The 17,151-nt window shown below is 44.2% G+C and overlaps 1 protein-coding gene across 4 annotated transcripts in view; it reads left to right on the top strand.

Moving 5' to 3' along the window:
- Positions 1-17,151, top strand: part of EGFR (epidermal growth factor receptor) — a 173,073-nt gene that overhangs the window by 148,512 nt on the left and 7,410 nt on the right. For 3 of the 4 annotated variants that reach the window (XM_055706640.1, XM_055706641.1, XM_014284897.3), the window contains exons 17-27: positions 297-438; positions 2,055-2,177; positions 3,418-3,516; positions 7,850-8,035; positions 11,333-11,488; positions 12,352-12,427; positions 13,507-13,653; positions 16,007-16,104; positions 16,552-16,719; positions 16,810-16,857; positions 16,959-17,064. In XM_055706640.1, coding sequence (XP_055562615.1) covers positions 297-438; positions 2,055-2,177; positions 3,418-3,516; positions 7,850-8,035; positions 11,333-11,488; positions 12,352-12,427; positions 13,507-13,653; positions 16,007-16,104; positions 16,552-16,719; positions 16,810-16,857; positions 16,959-17,064 — 1,349 coding nt within the window. The remainder of the gene's footprint in view (positions 1-296; positions 439-2,054; positions 2,178-3,417; positions 3,517-7,849; positions 8,036-11,332; positions 11,489-12,351; positions 12,428-13,506; positions 13,654-16,006; positions 16,105-16,551; positions 16,720-16,809; positions 16,858-16,958; positions 17,065-17,151) is intronic. The other variant, XM_027813753.2, reaches the window with a different exon arrangement.

Here is a 17,151-nt window from a genome sequence, read left to right as displayed (position 1 = left end):
CACATGCTTGGTGGGTTTATCAGAGGGAGGAGAAATTGTCCTTGCTTAAGCTATGATGTTCAGCTCCGGTTGTGAGTTTAAGAGTGAAGACTTTTAGCAGGTTACTGGATGAGGAACTTAAAAATACAGATGCCCAAGATACCCAGAGTGTCACATAGGCTTAAGTGGATGTCCAGAGTGTGCACCTGATCAAAACCGAAGGTTTCACGCAGCCTCTGTAGGGTATTTAGTGTTTTTTTTAAATCTTACACCTAAGCATTTTTTTTTCTCTTTCTGCATCCCCTCCTGTCTTGCAGCTCCAAAATCCCATCTATTGCAGCTGGCGTTGTCGGAGGTCTCCTGTGCCTGGTGGTGGTCGGCTTGGGCATCGGCCTTTACTTGCGGAGACGTCACATCGTCAGAAAGCGGACCCTGCGCCGGCTGCTGCAGGAGAGGGAGGTGAGTGCTGCTGGCACGGCTGCAACAGCGGCTGCTTTATTTGGGGCACTCGGTGCTGGCCGCCTCATACCAGGGAATTAAAGTACTGCATATCTGCCTTGTAACTCAACAAGCCCTCGTGTTGGCAAACACGGTGCCTGCTGTGCTAGTCGGAAAAGAGGCAGTGTGCACCTAACGCTTGCTCGCTTCATCTCAAGTCTGATGCCTCTGGATGTAATTTCCAAAAGCTTTAGGGGATTTAGATGTCTAAATCCCAATGAAAAGCACTGAGATTGTCTACTTGGAAAAAACCACGCCTTCAGGGTGAGGTGCCTTGTGTTTTCTGATCCATACCACCTTGCTGTGTAGACCCTCAGCCACAAATCGTTCCTCCCTCCAGGCAAGCCTTGGGGCTGCTGCGGCAACTTGGGCGCTCTGGAAAACTTTACTGCCTTCATCAGGTGTATGTCTGATCTTGTGGGGCGGAAAAAGAGAGAGAAAGGAATTGAGGAAGTGTTTGTGTCTTGTCTTTGGTTTCTTTTCAGCACAAAACCCCCACAAAGCCATTAAAGTGAATGGTTCATGTGTGTTACAGCATCACCCTCTGGGTACCTCACATACCAAATAGCAAAATTCATTATCTTGGATTAAAGCCACTCTTTTATGATTAGCCTCCTTCTTTTTCTAGTCCAATCCTAGTAAATAATTAGCAAATTGTATTTAGCATTCTGCTAAAAGCCCAGTTGCAGATTCCTTCTGTGCTCGCTGGTTTTGCAGAGTCAGCTACACAAAAAATTGTCTTGCTTTTTAATGCACCACCTAATGATATTTTATATACCACTGTATTCTACAGTTGTGACAGCAGAGTTCAATTTGTGCTCTGCTTGTATTGAACCCTCTGGAGTCATCAAAATGAGGATATCTCATCACCACAGAAAGGTTGTTGACCTGCTAAAATAAGACTATATCTAGCTAAACAGTTTTATTCAAGGGAAAGGAAAAAGAAAAAGCACCAAAAAAGTGTTAAATATCTCTTGTTTGGAGGGCATCCCTGCTGTCTGCAGTAAGTCTTAGATCAGATTTTGAAAACATCAATAACCGCTTCACCATCTCCTTCTTTACTGGGAAGAGAATCACTCAGAGTTTCAACTGCTGCTTGGAAACCCTGTGGTCGGGGGGAGCCACTGGTACCACAGGAATTTCATCCAGTTAAACAAAAGCAGACCTGAAAGGTTGCAGGTGATTTTTGCCCAGTATTTAAAACATTTTTATAATTTATTTGCAAGTTCAATATATATATATAAAATCTAATTTAGGATCTATGGTAATTACGTTGTTCTCCATGCCATGTTTTAAGGCTTTGAAGTCAAAGTCCGCCTTTGAACAGCAGTGTATGTACCTTCATTTGCCTTCAGAATGGCGGTTGTCACTCTGTGACTGATTTTTCCTGCAAAATTTGGAGCAACTTCGGATACTTATTGCTGCAAGTCAAGAGTGGAGCTGTCCTCCTGTAAACTTCTAGTGGAATAAAATGTTCATTACTTTAAAGGAAGGATTTTTTTGCTTCCCCAAAGCATGCTGCTTGCTGTCCTCCTAGACTGTGACATGCTTCTAATGTCTTTTTCTCTCTGCACCAGCTGGTTGAACCACTGACACCCAGTGGGGAAGCACCCAACCAGGCTCATCTGAGAATTTTGAAGGAAACAGAATTTAAAAAGGTCAAAGTTCTAGGCTCTGGAGCTTTTGGCACTGTTTATAAGGTAAGATCATCATGTTTCTCTTCTCCTTTTCATCTTGCTCCCTCATGCAGAAGCCACACAAACAAAGCATGGACTGGGAGCTGCCATCATCATGTAGATATTCTTTTAGACTAGAGTTTATAGTATGTATGTATTGGATGGCAGAGAGATGACTCGATCATCATTAGTTGAGTTACAAATCGGGTAACGTGGCAGGTTCTACGTAAGATGTTGCCAAAGCCATACTGCTGAACCTGGAGGACAAAGATTTCAATTTTAAAACTACTACAGCCAAATGCACCCTGTTGTGAATATTAGCAAAAACTGAAATGTGCTTTGGTCAGCTCAGTGCTAAACTATTTTTCCATGTGGTCTGGGCTCTCGTATTTATAATTGTCAATCACTCTTTCATTAGAACTGACTCAGATGTGTGGAAGTGCCTACACACCTTCAAATGTGTAGGTCCACAAGGTATTTTTTCTCTTGACGTTTGTTGATCCTCTGCGTTTCCTCTTCACCGAGTTCCACTTTTCTGTGCTCCTACTTTTATTCAAGATATGTATTTCTGGTTTTGCCAGTGGTACTGAAATATAAACTGTAGATTCATAGATCTCTTTATAAAGCTTTATATTCTGAAGCAGGATTCCAGCTGTGGCTAGGAACTTCAGGGCAACAAATCCCATTGATCTCTGAGAATGTGCACCTATAATGCTGGGTACATCAGCAGAGTGTCCTCACAGTGTCACACTGTTTACCTGCCACCCAAATGCCTCCTGACGCTATAGATATAGAGCACTGAACCAGTCGGACATAAACCAACAGGCCACGATGTACATTTAGGATGGGATTATTGGTACAGTATAGATGCCATCTTGTTTTCATGAGAAAATGCCAATTTTTTTTCATCCCATGATTTTTAAATTGGAAGTGGCAAGGTTTTGCATGTGCAGTTGCTGTGATGCACTGATTAATTAGATTTACATCTGCAAAAGTTGCTCTTTATGCATCTCTTGGGCTGTTTATACAGACATGGTCATGAACATGTTTTTTCAAAAAAATAGGGTAGAGGTGACTGAAAGAGAAATACCACTCCATTAACAGGATTTTGTTAATGCCCACAAGACACATTTTTTGCATATTTTTGTTGTCTTCCCATTGTTCAGAATATTTAAGTCTACTCAGAAGACAAACATATGTGTAATTGTGAGAATTAACCAGTTAGATATGAGACTGAGTAACTCTTTATACTTCTTTTTGCTAGGGACTTTGGATCCCAGAAGGGGAGAAGGTTAAAATTCCTGTCGCTATTAAAGAATTGAGAGAGGCTACATCACCAAAAGCCAACAAGGAAATACTTGATGTAAGTTTTCATATTTGTTTTGTCAAGTTCTCAGTGGTCTGTGGATTTCCCTCTGTAACAACTAAAGGGATTTCAGGGTTTTGGGTGGGAAGAAATATTTTGCGCGCCAACCTGAACTGTCCCTCTACAAGTGCTGGGCTTTGCAGCCCAGGCTGTGAAGCGCTTTTGTGTCTCCTACGAGCCCTGTGCTCACAGTCCAAATACTAATGTTAAGCTCGTGGGGTGGGACCTAAGGAGAGGTCAGGACCATACTTTTACAGCTAATTCTGCTGTCTTTACTCTGACATTTTAGGCCTTAAACTGTGGCATCCATTGCCATTACGGTGGTACAGCTAAAGCAAATAACAACAGATCTAATGATTTTTGAATTCTGACACTGAAGATTGTCATAAGCTAGTTGCTTGGTTACATAGGATTAAATTAACTAAAACCAAAAGAAACAAAAAAAAAATCTCAGCTGTCTGATTTCTCTGCCATGAACAGCAAGAAATTATCTCGCTTCCCAAAAGGAGCCTGGGAATTCTATTTTCTTGCTTGGGTGTAGCTCATCACTTCAGAAAACAGGGGAAAAGGCTATGGGATGCTGATCCAGGAGTTTATAAATGTGTGAGTTTACAACGGGTAAGCCAGAATCCTAAATGCAAAGTTCCCTGAACTTGGAATAGATAAAAATCTGAACTAGATCTGAAGCCACAGAACATACAGCACCAAGGATATACATATATATTTATATACAAGGAAAGGAAAATGCTGAGTGCAGAGAGGAGCACTGAGGTGTTCAGTGTAACTTCAGTTCAGCTTTCCTGTGCTCTGGTTCAGTCCTCAGCAACAAGAAATGTGTGTGCGTGTGAACCGAGCCACTTTAACGGGAAATTTGTATAAAAAAACATAATAAATCCAGCGTTGGCCAGCAAATGACACTTCAGGCAGCAAGGCTCACCCCGTATGGTTCAAGCTGGTGAAGGTCTTAACAAATCTCATAGAAGTGTCTGGAGATGGATGGCGGTGAACAAAATACCACCTGTGCTACTGAAGGAAGCACACTGGATTTTTCTGATCAGCTGGAATAAGCAGTGTTATTCCAATACATTACTCCAACAGATTATGTGTTATGTACCACATGATTTGGTATGTGCGTGACAGCAATGCGAACAAATAGGTGATCCATCTCAGAATCCATAAGTGAAGCAATATCCATCTTCATTTTAGTTTAGTTAGACTCTAGACCAGTGTCAGCCCTTTCCCAGGTCCCTTGTGGCCACACAGGCCCGTGTGGCCCTGGTCCGTGCCCCTGCCCTGCCAGCGGGCAGGCTGCGGTACCCTGCTTCGCCAGCATTCCTGTAGTGAGGAGCTGGCAAAGATGCTGCTCGGCTGCCTGCCCAGAGCTCTGCCCCTCGTTCCCCTGTCACGGTGAGAAGGAGCCTAACACAAAGCATGCTGTGGGCTTAACTGCATTAAATTCCTGTATACTGAAGGAAAGCAATGAATAAGCCTGCAGTACTGCATCTTGCCTTCAGCAAATCAAGATAGTCATACAATGGGGCAGTAGATGCAGGAGCTGCACACTGATGATATCAAAGTCCTTTCTTTTCAAAGAAGTTTCTGTTGCACATCTCTGTGTTATCTTATCTTTTCTTTGAATTAGGATGCTTAATAAAAAGCTTTTGCTTTTTTCAGTCCTGCACCTTTTTAAGATTATTTGGTTGGTGGAATTTATTCTATATGTCAGAAAAAAGTTAAAAAATACAAAACCAGTGAAAGAAGTCATAAGGAAAACTCCAAAAGCTCCTCTCAAAACAGATTTTTGCTACAAAACCAACTTTTCAAGGTCCCTGAAACCTCAGAGATAATAATGTCCAATTAAAGATGATTTGTCTTACAGAAACATGCCAGGTATAGAACAAGCGCAGCAGCTTTAGCTCATACAATCCAGGCGTGCTCTCGCTGGCTTTATTAGGGTAGGGCTAATTCAGAAGATTGTTGTTGAATACCAAGCATACTTGGAGCAGGTCAGAGTGTACCGCAGAGATTTCCAAGATAAACAGTTGAAACAAAGGCCCACTTTAATGTCTTGGGCTACTTAGAGGGACCCACGACCGCACAATAGCTCCCTTCTGCCCCCTGCAAGGAGGCAGTGGCCCATTTTGCTTTCCAAGTCTCAAATGTAATAGGTGGCGTCAAGGCTTGGACATGCTCCGAAGGCTGTGAGGCCCATATGCCTGCCCCGATCCCTCAGCATCCCAGCTGTGAGCCCCCCTCAGCCCCATGAGGGCTGCCTGGCAGGTGGGCAGCCAGAACAGCACCGTCTTCGCAGATATACCCCACCCCAATGGCTGGAGGGAACACAACGTGGATCTGAATCCCAACCAGAAGCAAGGCAAGGAACAAGCGCCCTTCATTGTTGCGACAGCTGGGTTTGGAAGCCCAGGGAGATGAGCATGTTTTGGTCTCTGCTTACATTTGAGCATCGCATGACAGAGCTGCAAGATTCTTTACAAAATGCTGCCACAAATGCTTACATAATTGAGCAGCAGATTGTTTTCTTGCTCTGTCTTTCCTTGAGCTAGCCCACAGAATCGGTGCTGTCCAATAGATCTTGATGACCTGCTCCCACCCTGCCGTAGCTTGAGGAGCACTCTGCTGGAGATCTTCTTTAAACCAGCTGCCCAGCGGCCACTTTCATCCCAGGGGCTCCAAAACAAGGACACCAAATACAGGATTAGCACCTCAGAAGAAGCTGCATTACATCGTGTTTTGCTTAGGCTGGCACGTCAAGCAACAATACCAAGGCCAGAAAGTGTTGCTTAAGAATTGGGGTTGCTTATTTCATGAACGTCATTGCTTTAGTAACTTTGTTTAATAATAGTTATTACCAGCTACGCAGCTATGTCACATCTGTGGAAAGCTTGTTAGATGATGAGTAAAGTGCTATGGTATTTCTTTTCTTAAGCTCTTAGAAAGCGCAGATTTGCCCCTTTCCTTGCCACAAAAGCGCCCTCACTGTGATTTCAGGCTTTGGGGGGCTGCTAGCCTAACGCTGAATTGCTGAGGGATGATTAGTTGGCATCACTCCAGCTGTTGAGTTAAGGTGCTGACCTAAAAGCTCACTGCATGGAAAAATTCCCATTTATTTCCCATTGTGCTGGTTTCCAATCAGATGGCTTTAAAAATATCTAAATGTGTCATACTGTATATCAGACACAAAGTTAGTTTAAAAAAGCAAACAACTTCAGCTCTTTATTTTTTCCTGAATTTGGATTCAGTCTTTGAGGTGGCACTTGACATAATATATATTATGTATGATTATATATAGATCTCAAATTTCAATCCATAAGTAGCTGTTGCACCAAAAAACCCCATGAAACTGGGGGGTTTTACCCCATGGCCATATCAAAGGATGTATTCAGTGTGTCTGGAGCATACAGTACCAGCCTCTGAAGGCATCTTCCCCTTCCTACAGAAGAGCAAGGGAAGAGCAGGTACCTTGGGTACCTTAGCTCGGTACCTAAAGCTACATGGGGTGACCCCAGGCTTGAAAGAAGATTTTTTCACTTACTTATGAAACTCAAACCCAAAATTCCAGTTGACCAAAGGTTTTCTTTTGCTTGGGCTCCCACATTGTAAGTACCTTCCTGGTATCATTTACATCACTATATGGGTCTAAAACAGCTTTTCCAATTGGGGATGTTATTTTCACCAGTGTTGCTTCAAATAAAACATGTATTTAAGCTTCTAAAGGTGAACTGATTATTAGCCTGTTGTTTGACATGGACTGAAGAACAACATGGTCAAGAAGAACACGGTCTCTTTAAAAAATTGAACTGTCAGTCGCATCCTACATTACTTTTTTCTTTCTTGGTTAGTACGAACCTTGACAGAGGGGCAGAAGTCTCAAAAGTACTGATTTCCAGTCAGATTTGTGAAAAGGTCTGTGGAGGAATAAAAGCCGTATGACATATTCACAAGATGTGTTGCCCTTGCAATTAAGTGCTCAAAATGATCAAATCCCATCAGCTTCCAGCTGATGTTCAATTTATTAATTCCTCCTAGGTCTGTCCCCAGGATTTTATGTCCCACATTTGCTTGGTGTAGCACCAGTGGGACACTGGCTCTGCTGCGGCATCTTGGTGATGCTTCAGCGTTCAAAATCTGGACCTTCCACTGAGTGGAAAAACTTGGACCACAGAGTGGGAAATACAAGTACATTGTGTGTGATATGTGGCACAGAATTTGCATATAGTATTTTAGCAACCTCTTGAATGACCAACTGATTTTCAACAGCCTCCAAATATTTGTGTCATGCTGTTTCACGCTGAGTTTTTTCTGTTCTTAGGAAGCTTACGTGATGGCTAGCGTTGACAATCCTCATGTGTGCCGCTTGTTGGGAATCTGCCTCACTTCCACTGTTCAGCTCATCACACAGCTGATGCCGTACGGCTGCCTCCTCGATTACATCCGAGAGCACAAGGACAACATCGGCTCCCAGTACCTTCTCAACTGGTGTGTGCAGATTGCAAAGGTAAGTGGACTGATGTGCCTCCAGATCAGCTGAAACTCTTACCGTGGAGATGTGACAGCATGGGATATATTTATTTATTTACCTGTCTCTGTAAATCTTTCTGTTTCACCATGTTGTTCCTAGATACCTTATACGTGACAGGAAATGGTTACTTTGTCTTAAACAATTTACTGTTTTCAAGCTGCTGAGCAAACCTTAGCTATTCTTCAGAATGCTCCTAGACAGCGTAATATTATCACCAAGGCATTTATGTCCAAACCAAACACCTGGTAATGAAATAATAATGTGATGCAATGAAGCTGTGGCAGGGAAGGGAGAAGAATTTGGTGATTCCCATACCAAAATTCTGCTTCCATCAGTTCCTTTGGCCTGTGCCATGGGGCAGTGATGTTGTTGAATACACCTCCTTGGGTGCCTCGGAGAATTTCAGGCTGAAATCTTGGAGGACTGGGGGTTGAAACTGCTGATGAATACATACCAACTTTGTTCTAGCACAAGCTGGCTGCGACCAAAAGACTTTCAGGCACCCCAGGGCTGTTTTGTAACGTATATGCACTGAGTTGGTGCCTGTGATCTAATTGCAATGGCCGTAGTGCCAAGGAGAAGGCTCATTATCACACCTGGCACTGTTTGCCAAAGAGCAGAGCAGCAAAGGAGACTGAAGTACAGCCTTCTAGCCCTTAGCAGCAATATGCTGTGTTTGGAAGGTGGTTAGCCATGTGCAAGCATGGAAAAATGAAGCAAAATCAGCAAAAATATAGCTGCAGTTTGTTGGAGATTTGTCGTATGGGATGGCAGTATCCGCAGAGCCCAGCTGCTTTAATGATGCTTATTTCGGGCATGCTGATCCCAGGCTAACCACACACTTACAGCCTTATCGGTCCCTCGAGACCTTGTATACATCCCAGGCTCACCCAGCCGTGGCTTGCTTTCAGGAAACATACTGAAGACCTCAGAAATGTATCCACCAAAAATATACAGAGCACATTTTTCATCTCGGTGTGTGTACTTTTTTGCAGTGCGCTCCACAGCAAGTGAATTTTAATTTATGTGTCCACCTGGGACGTGAACGGCTTTTTTCTCTTTTGCTATCTTGTTTAAAATCAATTACTGCTCTGTCCTGGTTTCAGTCCCTTCGGAGGATGAGCTGGAGGCCACATTTCCCTCCTCCTCCTCCTCCTCGTTAATTTTTAAGGTGGCAAAATGAGTCCCCAAATTGATCCTTGGGGCATCACTTGCCCCAGAGGTTGCCATTCACAATTGTTAGCTTCTGTTTGATTTTTTTCCATGTCGGTTCCACATACGCCCATAGCAACCTCTACTCTCTCCACTGATGTCTGACCTTCAACACACTCCTTTGTGCTGCTCCACACTGAAGTTCTTCTCAGAGCGCTCGTAAATCATGTGTACGGCTTTTTCCCACCAATGTGTCGGGTGTTACTACTCTGATAAAGTCATGCCAGATTTTTGGACATTCTCTGACTCTTCAAAAATTTACTTTTGGAGAGGGGGAAAACAAATGAAACAAATATATTGATGTCTGGTAACTAACCAGCAGGAGGCAAGTTCCCTGGGAAGCTTATTTTTGTTTCTGTTTTCACAGCTTTGAAATAAGTTTTCTTTGCATCTTTTACAAACATTATCTTTCACTGGGGTATGGAGTCCTGTCTTTCGGACAAGATGTTATGACAGAGCATAGACACTCCATGTGCAGAAACACTGTGAAGTAACCCTTTGAACACATTGGTCTCATGCTTAATGATGACAAATGGCTTAAACCCCAGGTCTGCACACAATTAAAGATCTGCTGAACTTTCTAGATGAGCAGTTCAGCATCTTTGGTGTGAGATTATGCACGTGCACAAGTCTTTTAGCCATCAGCATTTTAAACAGCTTAGTGTGAAACCGATATTCTGCCTTTCAGCAGCTTTGCGCCTTAGGCTTTGCAGCAAGGCATGTTTAGCAGGAAAACTTTTGTCCTAGTGGGACTGGATTATGTGATTATTATGGTTTTTTTTAACATAGTCTGTTTTCTGTCGGCAGCTCAAGATGTTTTGTTTTAAGAGCTCTGCTCGCTAAAGATCTATTTCTGTAATTAAACACATGCTCACAGCGGCATCGTGCCAGTTTGTTGGGGTGGTTTGTTTTGGCAGTGTTAGCAGCACATGGGTGAAGTTCTGCTGAGGGACTTGGGTGGAGGATTCGATGGTGGTCCAGGTTAGCAGTGGTCTTAAAGGGGGTGGAGGCTGGAAGGGAATTATTCCCTCTAGTGCTCTGTCATCACATCAATATGATCTTTTTGCTGGGAACTTTGTAGGTTATAAGTACTTTTTTATTAATTCTGTCTTCATAAAAGTACAAGCACATGAGCTATCACCAGCTGAAACCTGTGGACTGGGGATAATTATGTTTTTTAGAGAAGATCTTGCAGGAAACGTAGAAATTGTGAACATTTTGATTCCATACACCAAGAGACTGGTGTTGAGGGAAAGGGGAGAGTAACCTCTGTGGTCAGAAACACAGCTGTTAGATTTATGCTTAAGAAGTCAAACCAGCACAATTAGTTGTATTCTTCTGTGAGAGGCAGTTGGAGCAAAAAAAGCACGTATGCTATGGCGAACCCAATCTCATCATGGGAGGCAGTGAAACTGGAAGAACTTGCCTTTTCAAAGAGAACTTGAAAATAGATGCAACTCTGAGCTCAGCCATGGAATGAATTTTTTTTCTTTTTTCTTTTCCTTCACCTTTGCAGTGGGTTGCCTACCTCATTGTTAGCAGGGAGAAGGCAGAGCAGGCTGTATTAAGACACAGTATTGGTAACCTTGAATGATTGAGGTCTAAATATGCTCTGTAGGCTTGGCCTGCGTGCATATGGAAGGTGGTAAGCTCTGTACTGTGCTCTCCTGCAGTCACTGGACTTCCAAAAGTGCAGCTGAAAGGAGAGTTTGCCACCTTATTTGAAAGCCCTATCCTGATTTTGTATTTCTTGAAATAAATCCCAAAGGAACCGCAGCCCCTGCTATATCTAACTGCTTCTGTATTTTATCTTCATCACCCTACCAGCACATGGACCCACAGAAAGGTTCCTGGAGGGTAATTTTTACTTCTCCGTGTAACTGCACACGCTCATGTGCTCTACCTGCAATAAGCATCACATAAATCGAAAGAGCCAACCTTTTTCTGAAGGTGGGATGGGTTACCCCATGGTTATGGTGGTGTGCGTACAGTTACCTTAGAGCAGCTGAAGTCTGGTAACTCACTGGCACCTCCAAGCCCAGCAGCCTGTTGTTATTGCAGGGCATGAACTATTTGGAGGAGCGTCGGCTGGTACACCGTGACCTTGCTGCCAGGAACGTCCTCGTTAAGACTCCTCAGCATGTGAAGATCACGGACTTTGGGCTGGCAAAGCTGCTGGGTGCCGACGAGAAGGAGTATCACGCTGAGGGAGGCAAGGTAAAGCGCATCAGGGAGTGAACTGCCGCGTGTTTGTCAGTGTCTGTGCTTGCGCGTGAGCCTTAAGCACAGGGTTAAAAAAAAATAGAGAGTGGATTTTTCAAAGCACTCAGCTGCCATCTCAGCGTGCTGCCTTTGAAGCTGGTGGAAGTCCTCTGAAATCAGCTGAAAGCAGCGTCAGACCAGTGGGACTGCAGCGGGAGCGGAGGTAGCAAAGCAGGGAATGCTTTTGAAATTCCCACCCAGAATGTCTGGGAAAAAGCAACGTTATTTAAAAAGCATATTTAAAAAAAAAAAAAATCATGGCTGAATTCATTGGTGTCGCCAACACCAATAATACTGTGCAGCTTATGAAGAGAAAGGGAATGCTGTATATTTATAGCAGAAGAAAGACCTGTCAGGCTTGGTTCAACACGCCTTCGTGTTGCACTGCGTGCTGATGGAGGGAATGTGTCCTGCTGAGAAATAAAAGGGAAGCTGCTTGCAAATATTGTGGAGACCATAAATGGGAACCATATGAGTGCAGATCAGTCTTTGTCATATAGCCTGAGACTGGATTTGTGTCCTGTTGTGGGAGAAGGTTATTTGATGGTTAAAAATATTGTAAAACTAATTTGTAGGAGATATTTCAATTACGCCTAATATTTTGCAAGTTCTCAGCTTCAACATAATAAATGAAAATAATAATAAGGCACTCAAAAATTGCCTGCTCTGCCACTCAGGTGGTTGTGTTGCTTGTTGGTTGGGTTGTGGGGTTTTTTTCCCCTTCTGCAACGAACTATTGGTTTATACACCACCTGGTGGTAAATACCACTAATAAATTTTGCATCAGCCTATTAAGGCTTATTTGTGAATTTTCCTAGGTTCCTATTAAGTGGATGGCATTGGAGTCAATTTTACACCGGATTTACACCCATCAGAGTGATGTCTGGAGTTATGGTGAGTCTAAAACCAGTTCCAAGTATTGCAAATGAGTTGCAAAATTTCAGGACTTCCTAGTGGCTCTACGCAGTGACTATTTTTCTTACTATTATGAGAAGACTGAGAGATTAAACACTAGCAATGAGCCAGAATCACCTATTCAACAAACTAAAATTCCCATTAAACTGCATGTTAGTGAGGTGCAAGTTGTTTTGCAGAATACGCTTTCAGAAGATGAGCCCTCCCCCGAAAGGGGCTGCCGGTAGGAGACTCTGCTCCATTTGCTGAACTTCTGCTGATGCTTTTCTTCCGCAGCTTCACGTGAAATGTAGCTGGGCTGACAAGAAAGCCACATAACTAGAGGGAGGACTTAAAACCATTGGCCACGCTGGCAGTCAGTGTCAATTAGTGTAACTCTGCTGTGGCCAAAAATGCTTGTGCTGTCCTGATATTGAGAGGACAATGCTAAAAGGGGAGCAAAGTGATAACCTCCTTAAAGAATGCATTTTATATTTGGTATAGTTCATTAATCAGCTTGAAAGAAAAGAGGAGCAGAAAGGAAACTTTTCAAAGCAACTGATTCCAAAATTTCCACTCTATGGGCTCTCACATTTCTGGAAAATATTTAATGCAGATGGTCAGATCCTGTGTCCTTTTAGAAAAAGTACAGCCTCTGGTCCTCTTAATCCATTTATGTATCTTGGCATCCAAAATCTTGTTTTGTATCCTAAGCTACCAGACAATCACAACAGCTACATCACAAGAGTGCATGGTATGTCAGCAAATGACACTAAGGCAGCTGGTTTACACATCTTTCAAAAACTGCTTTTGCTCATCTCCAAAGAGATTGTTTTCAAACAAAAAAAAGACAACTTCCATTTTTCAAACCACTTGCTTGGAGACGGAGACGGTACCCTGCATTTGCTTTCTGTGGGGCTGGGAAGTTTGTGTGATGTTCAACACTGAGATACTAGCTGAGATTTTTATTATTATTATTATTCTTTTTTAAATAAAAGCAAGCCCTAAAACCTTAAGGAAAAGCAAGCACCCAGCTGCTGGTAAAGCGTCCCTCATGGTCTTCTCCTCCCACCCTCCAGGTGTGACAGTTTGGGAGCTGATGACATTTGGGTCCAAGCCGTACGATGGGATCCCTGCCAGCGAGATCTCCTCTGTCTTGGAGAAGGGCGAGCGTTTGCCCCAGCCCCCAATCTGCACCATCGACGTCTACATGATCATGGTCAAATGTAAGTTCACATTTGGGGTTGTGGGTGCTCCCTGAAGTCGAGTAAGTAGCAGAATTGCCTTCATCGTGTCACATTTGTACATGCCGTGCCCTTGGTGATGGCACAGCAACAGGGTTATGTGGAAGGAGTTGTGACACCAGAGTGCGTTCCTGCACCTGGAGCTGTAGCTAGAAGCATGGGATATGGTTTCATTAGTCACTAATTCAGCCAACCAATGGGTTTTTTTCACCACACACACCTGTCAAGCCAAAACCAGGACGACACCACTGACTGATATTGTCAATTATTTTAAGCTGATATTGTTAGGCAGTATAAATTAGCATAACACCACCCACTTTACTTGATACTCTGGTTTTGTATGTCTAGAAAATAAAATTAACACTGCCTTCTCCTCCAGGCTCCCCCTTATGTCAGTATGCTTCCCCCTACAGTCATGCATGTGGATTGTGTCCTTTAACTAAAGGGGTGCCAGGAGCACAGGCAGCACCATAACGGCAGATGCACGTGAGGATCCGGAGTTCCTCATCCGATTTCTTCCTCATTTTTGATGGCCCCTTTTGGGCACACAGCTGTTGCAGTGAAGTCGCACAAGAGCTGAGGGTCTCTGGAGCGCTTTTCAGCCATTTTTAGGGCATGTCAAATGGCTTCTGAAACCCACGCCCCTTTTCTATCAGCTGCTAAAATGTCAGATTATTGCCTGGCTTCCCACACATCTCTAGACCACAATCGCCACATCCCTGCTCGCCACTGTGAGGATGCTGATAAGCAGCCCACTAGGTGGCATTTAAGACCTTGTCACTGGAGGAACGTGTACCTGTTGGTGAAACAGGAGCCATGCCATCATGGATACCCTGGAGTGCAGCACTTGTGGGGAATCCCAGAGCACCCACATGTTGCTTTGTTGGGACAGGCTCCACACAGGCTGAGCCTGATCCTGTGCTCCGCAGGGCAAGCAGGAACCAGATCCAGATGTGTGCACCGAGCCTGGGTGGTGCCCAGACCCAAAAGCAATGTCCTAAAAACTAAACCTCAGAGATGCTGAACCCTACTGACACCTCAACCCCCTGCCTTTCCCTAGGGCCAGCCCAGATGCAGAAAGAAGGCATTTTTCCAGGCACCTAATCATGTACCTGCTGCTTGTAAAACACAGCCAGCAGAGCATCCCTATCCCCTTTCATACCGTTATGCTGAATTTAAATGCAGGAGCGTGAGGATCTGGGGTTTGAGCCTTCCTTCTGCTGCAGGACTCAGCTGCACTCACTGCTCCGAGCACCCCATGTCTGCAGGCTGTGGTACAGACCTTGTTGAAGCTGCACCGTTTTGTCTAAAAGAATTTGGGATTCCCACTCAGAGATAAATTCAGAAATAGTAGATGCTACTTCTGCAACAGCAGCAAACTCCAAAATGCTCCACTCTGTCTAAAAGCAAGAAGGATTTCTTCTTGAATTAGCAAGGTATCCTGTTTCTAGCATGGTAAAAAGTCACTGGGAATGATGAGATTTTTGTCTAATGCAGATTTCAGATGGCATATTATTGCTTCCATTACTATGGATAGGCTGGGTTTTATGAGTTCCTCTAGACACAGCAAGCTTGACCTTTATTACTTTTAATTTTAAATGCAAGAGTCTCTACATCAGCTCATCCATTAGTTGATAACAGAAAGCGTGGGTTTCCTAAGCAATAAAACAAACCACCAGTATCTATATTCAAGATCTCATCCAGCATTGATCCGCACTAGGCTGTAGGACTTGTTTTTGTTACAGTCTGGTTACTAATTAAATACAGCTTAGATATAATGCTTCAAAATGTCCCCAGCAAGGATGTTTTGAATTTTAGAAGACATCTGGTACAGAGGGTAGCTGCTGCTTTAGGCTTCCCAGGATTCCACAAAGCAGCTCGTCGACTAGACAGTCACATCACCGCACCTCTGCAGGCACCCGCTGAAGTTAGCTTGTGTTCCTTCCTTCAGGAGCTTTTTTAGAGCAGGCCAGTTTGGACCAGTCCAGGCTGGCCACCCGTTTGCTCTCCTCAGGCATGGTGTGTTGTTATCCCTCAGGTGGGACCTGCCTGCCCATACAGAGATAGCCAGCAGGAGCGGAGACAGGTGCATCCTGGAGGTTTGCCAGCATGGGGGTTTATCACCTCCTTCGCTCTTCCCAAAACTGCCATGATGTGTATTTTGAATGCACCAGTGGCTGGTGAACAAACTCTTTGTGATGGTCCCTTACGGGGACCTCCTTTCTTTGTTCCGTGCGTGGCACTGCTCTTTTCGCTGTTACATTTTATTTTAAGCTCTGTGTTTGATCACCGAGACAACTTCATTTGTGCATTGCTTTCCCTGTTGTCCCTCCAGGCTGGATGATTGATGCAGACAGCCGTCCCAAGTTTCGTGAACTGATAGCAGAGTTCTCCAAAATGGCCCGGGACCCCCCACGCTACCTCGTTATACAGGTACTAAGCCCAACGGCGGGAAGGTGTCTGGCGGGCGTTTAATACGAGACCCAAAATGATGATTAGTGCATGTGAAAGCATATAATAAGGATAATTTAAGGCCCAGTTTATCCTTGCTGGCCAGGTTCTTTCAGCTAGAATCACAAAGAGAATTCCAAGAGCAGTCACTATTTTCTTAGTCCTGGTCCCAGCCTCAGGCCAGTAACAGTCCATAGTGCAGTCCTGAGAGAACAGTCTGATCCTTTTAAGAATGCAGCTCTTTTACAGCAGCATGGGCAGAGATTGCACACCCAAATTCCCCTAAACTCTAGGTAAATTTGGTTAAACACACAGATCAAGATTTTGTATCTTGGGCCTCTGGCTAAATCACTCTGTCTCCCAGAGGAGGGGATAGTGAGGGCCCAAAGGCAGCCTGCGAGACCTCCCTCACGCCCGTTTGTCCCACAGGGAGATGACAGGATGCACCTGCCCAGCCCTACGGACTCCAAATTTTATCGCACCCTGATGGAGGAGGAGGACATGGAAGATATAGTGGATGCGGATGAGTATCTCGTGCCACACCAGGGCTTCTTCAACAGCCCTTCAACATCCCGCACTCCTCTCTTGAGTTCATTGGTATGAAACTTTTCCTCTGTGGAAACATGACAAGCAGTTTTAAGAGTGAACTGCCTCTCACGATGTCTGTGTTTTCTTTCTCTCTCTCAGAGTGCTACTAGCAACAACTCTGCTACAACCTGCATTGACAGGAATGGGGTAAGTGGGGATGACCTTTAAAAAAGGAGCAACTCTTTCTGTGTGGATCAACTTCTACAAAACAGTCCCCCTAATACTGGTTTTCTCTACTTCCAACATAGCAGGGGCACCCTGTGAGGGAAGACAGCTTCGTCCAGAGGTATAGCTCAGACCCAACGGGCGCTTTCCTGGAGGACAGCCTAGACGACAGCTTCCTGCCAGCCCCGGGTGAGTATGGCTCTCATGTCTCCGTCACACGAGCAGTCATTCACAAGCCATTTGGTCGTGAATATAATCATTGTCCTTCTTTTTCTG

This window comes from Falco cherrug, chromosome 4, assembly GCF_023634085.1.
Source record: "Falco cherrug isolate bFalChe1 chromosome 4, bFalChe1.pri, whole genome shotgun sequence".
In the NCBI taxonomy this organism is placed as follows: domain Eukaryota; kingdom Metazoa; phylum Chordata; class Aves; order Falconiformes; family Falconidae; genus Falco; species Falco cherrug.
The sequence above is the reverse complement of the archived record's forward strand: the minus strand, read 5'-3'. Positions and strand labels throughout refer to the sequence as shown.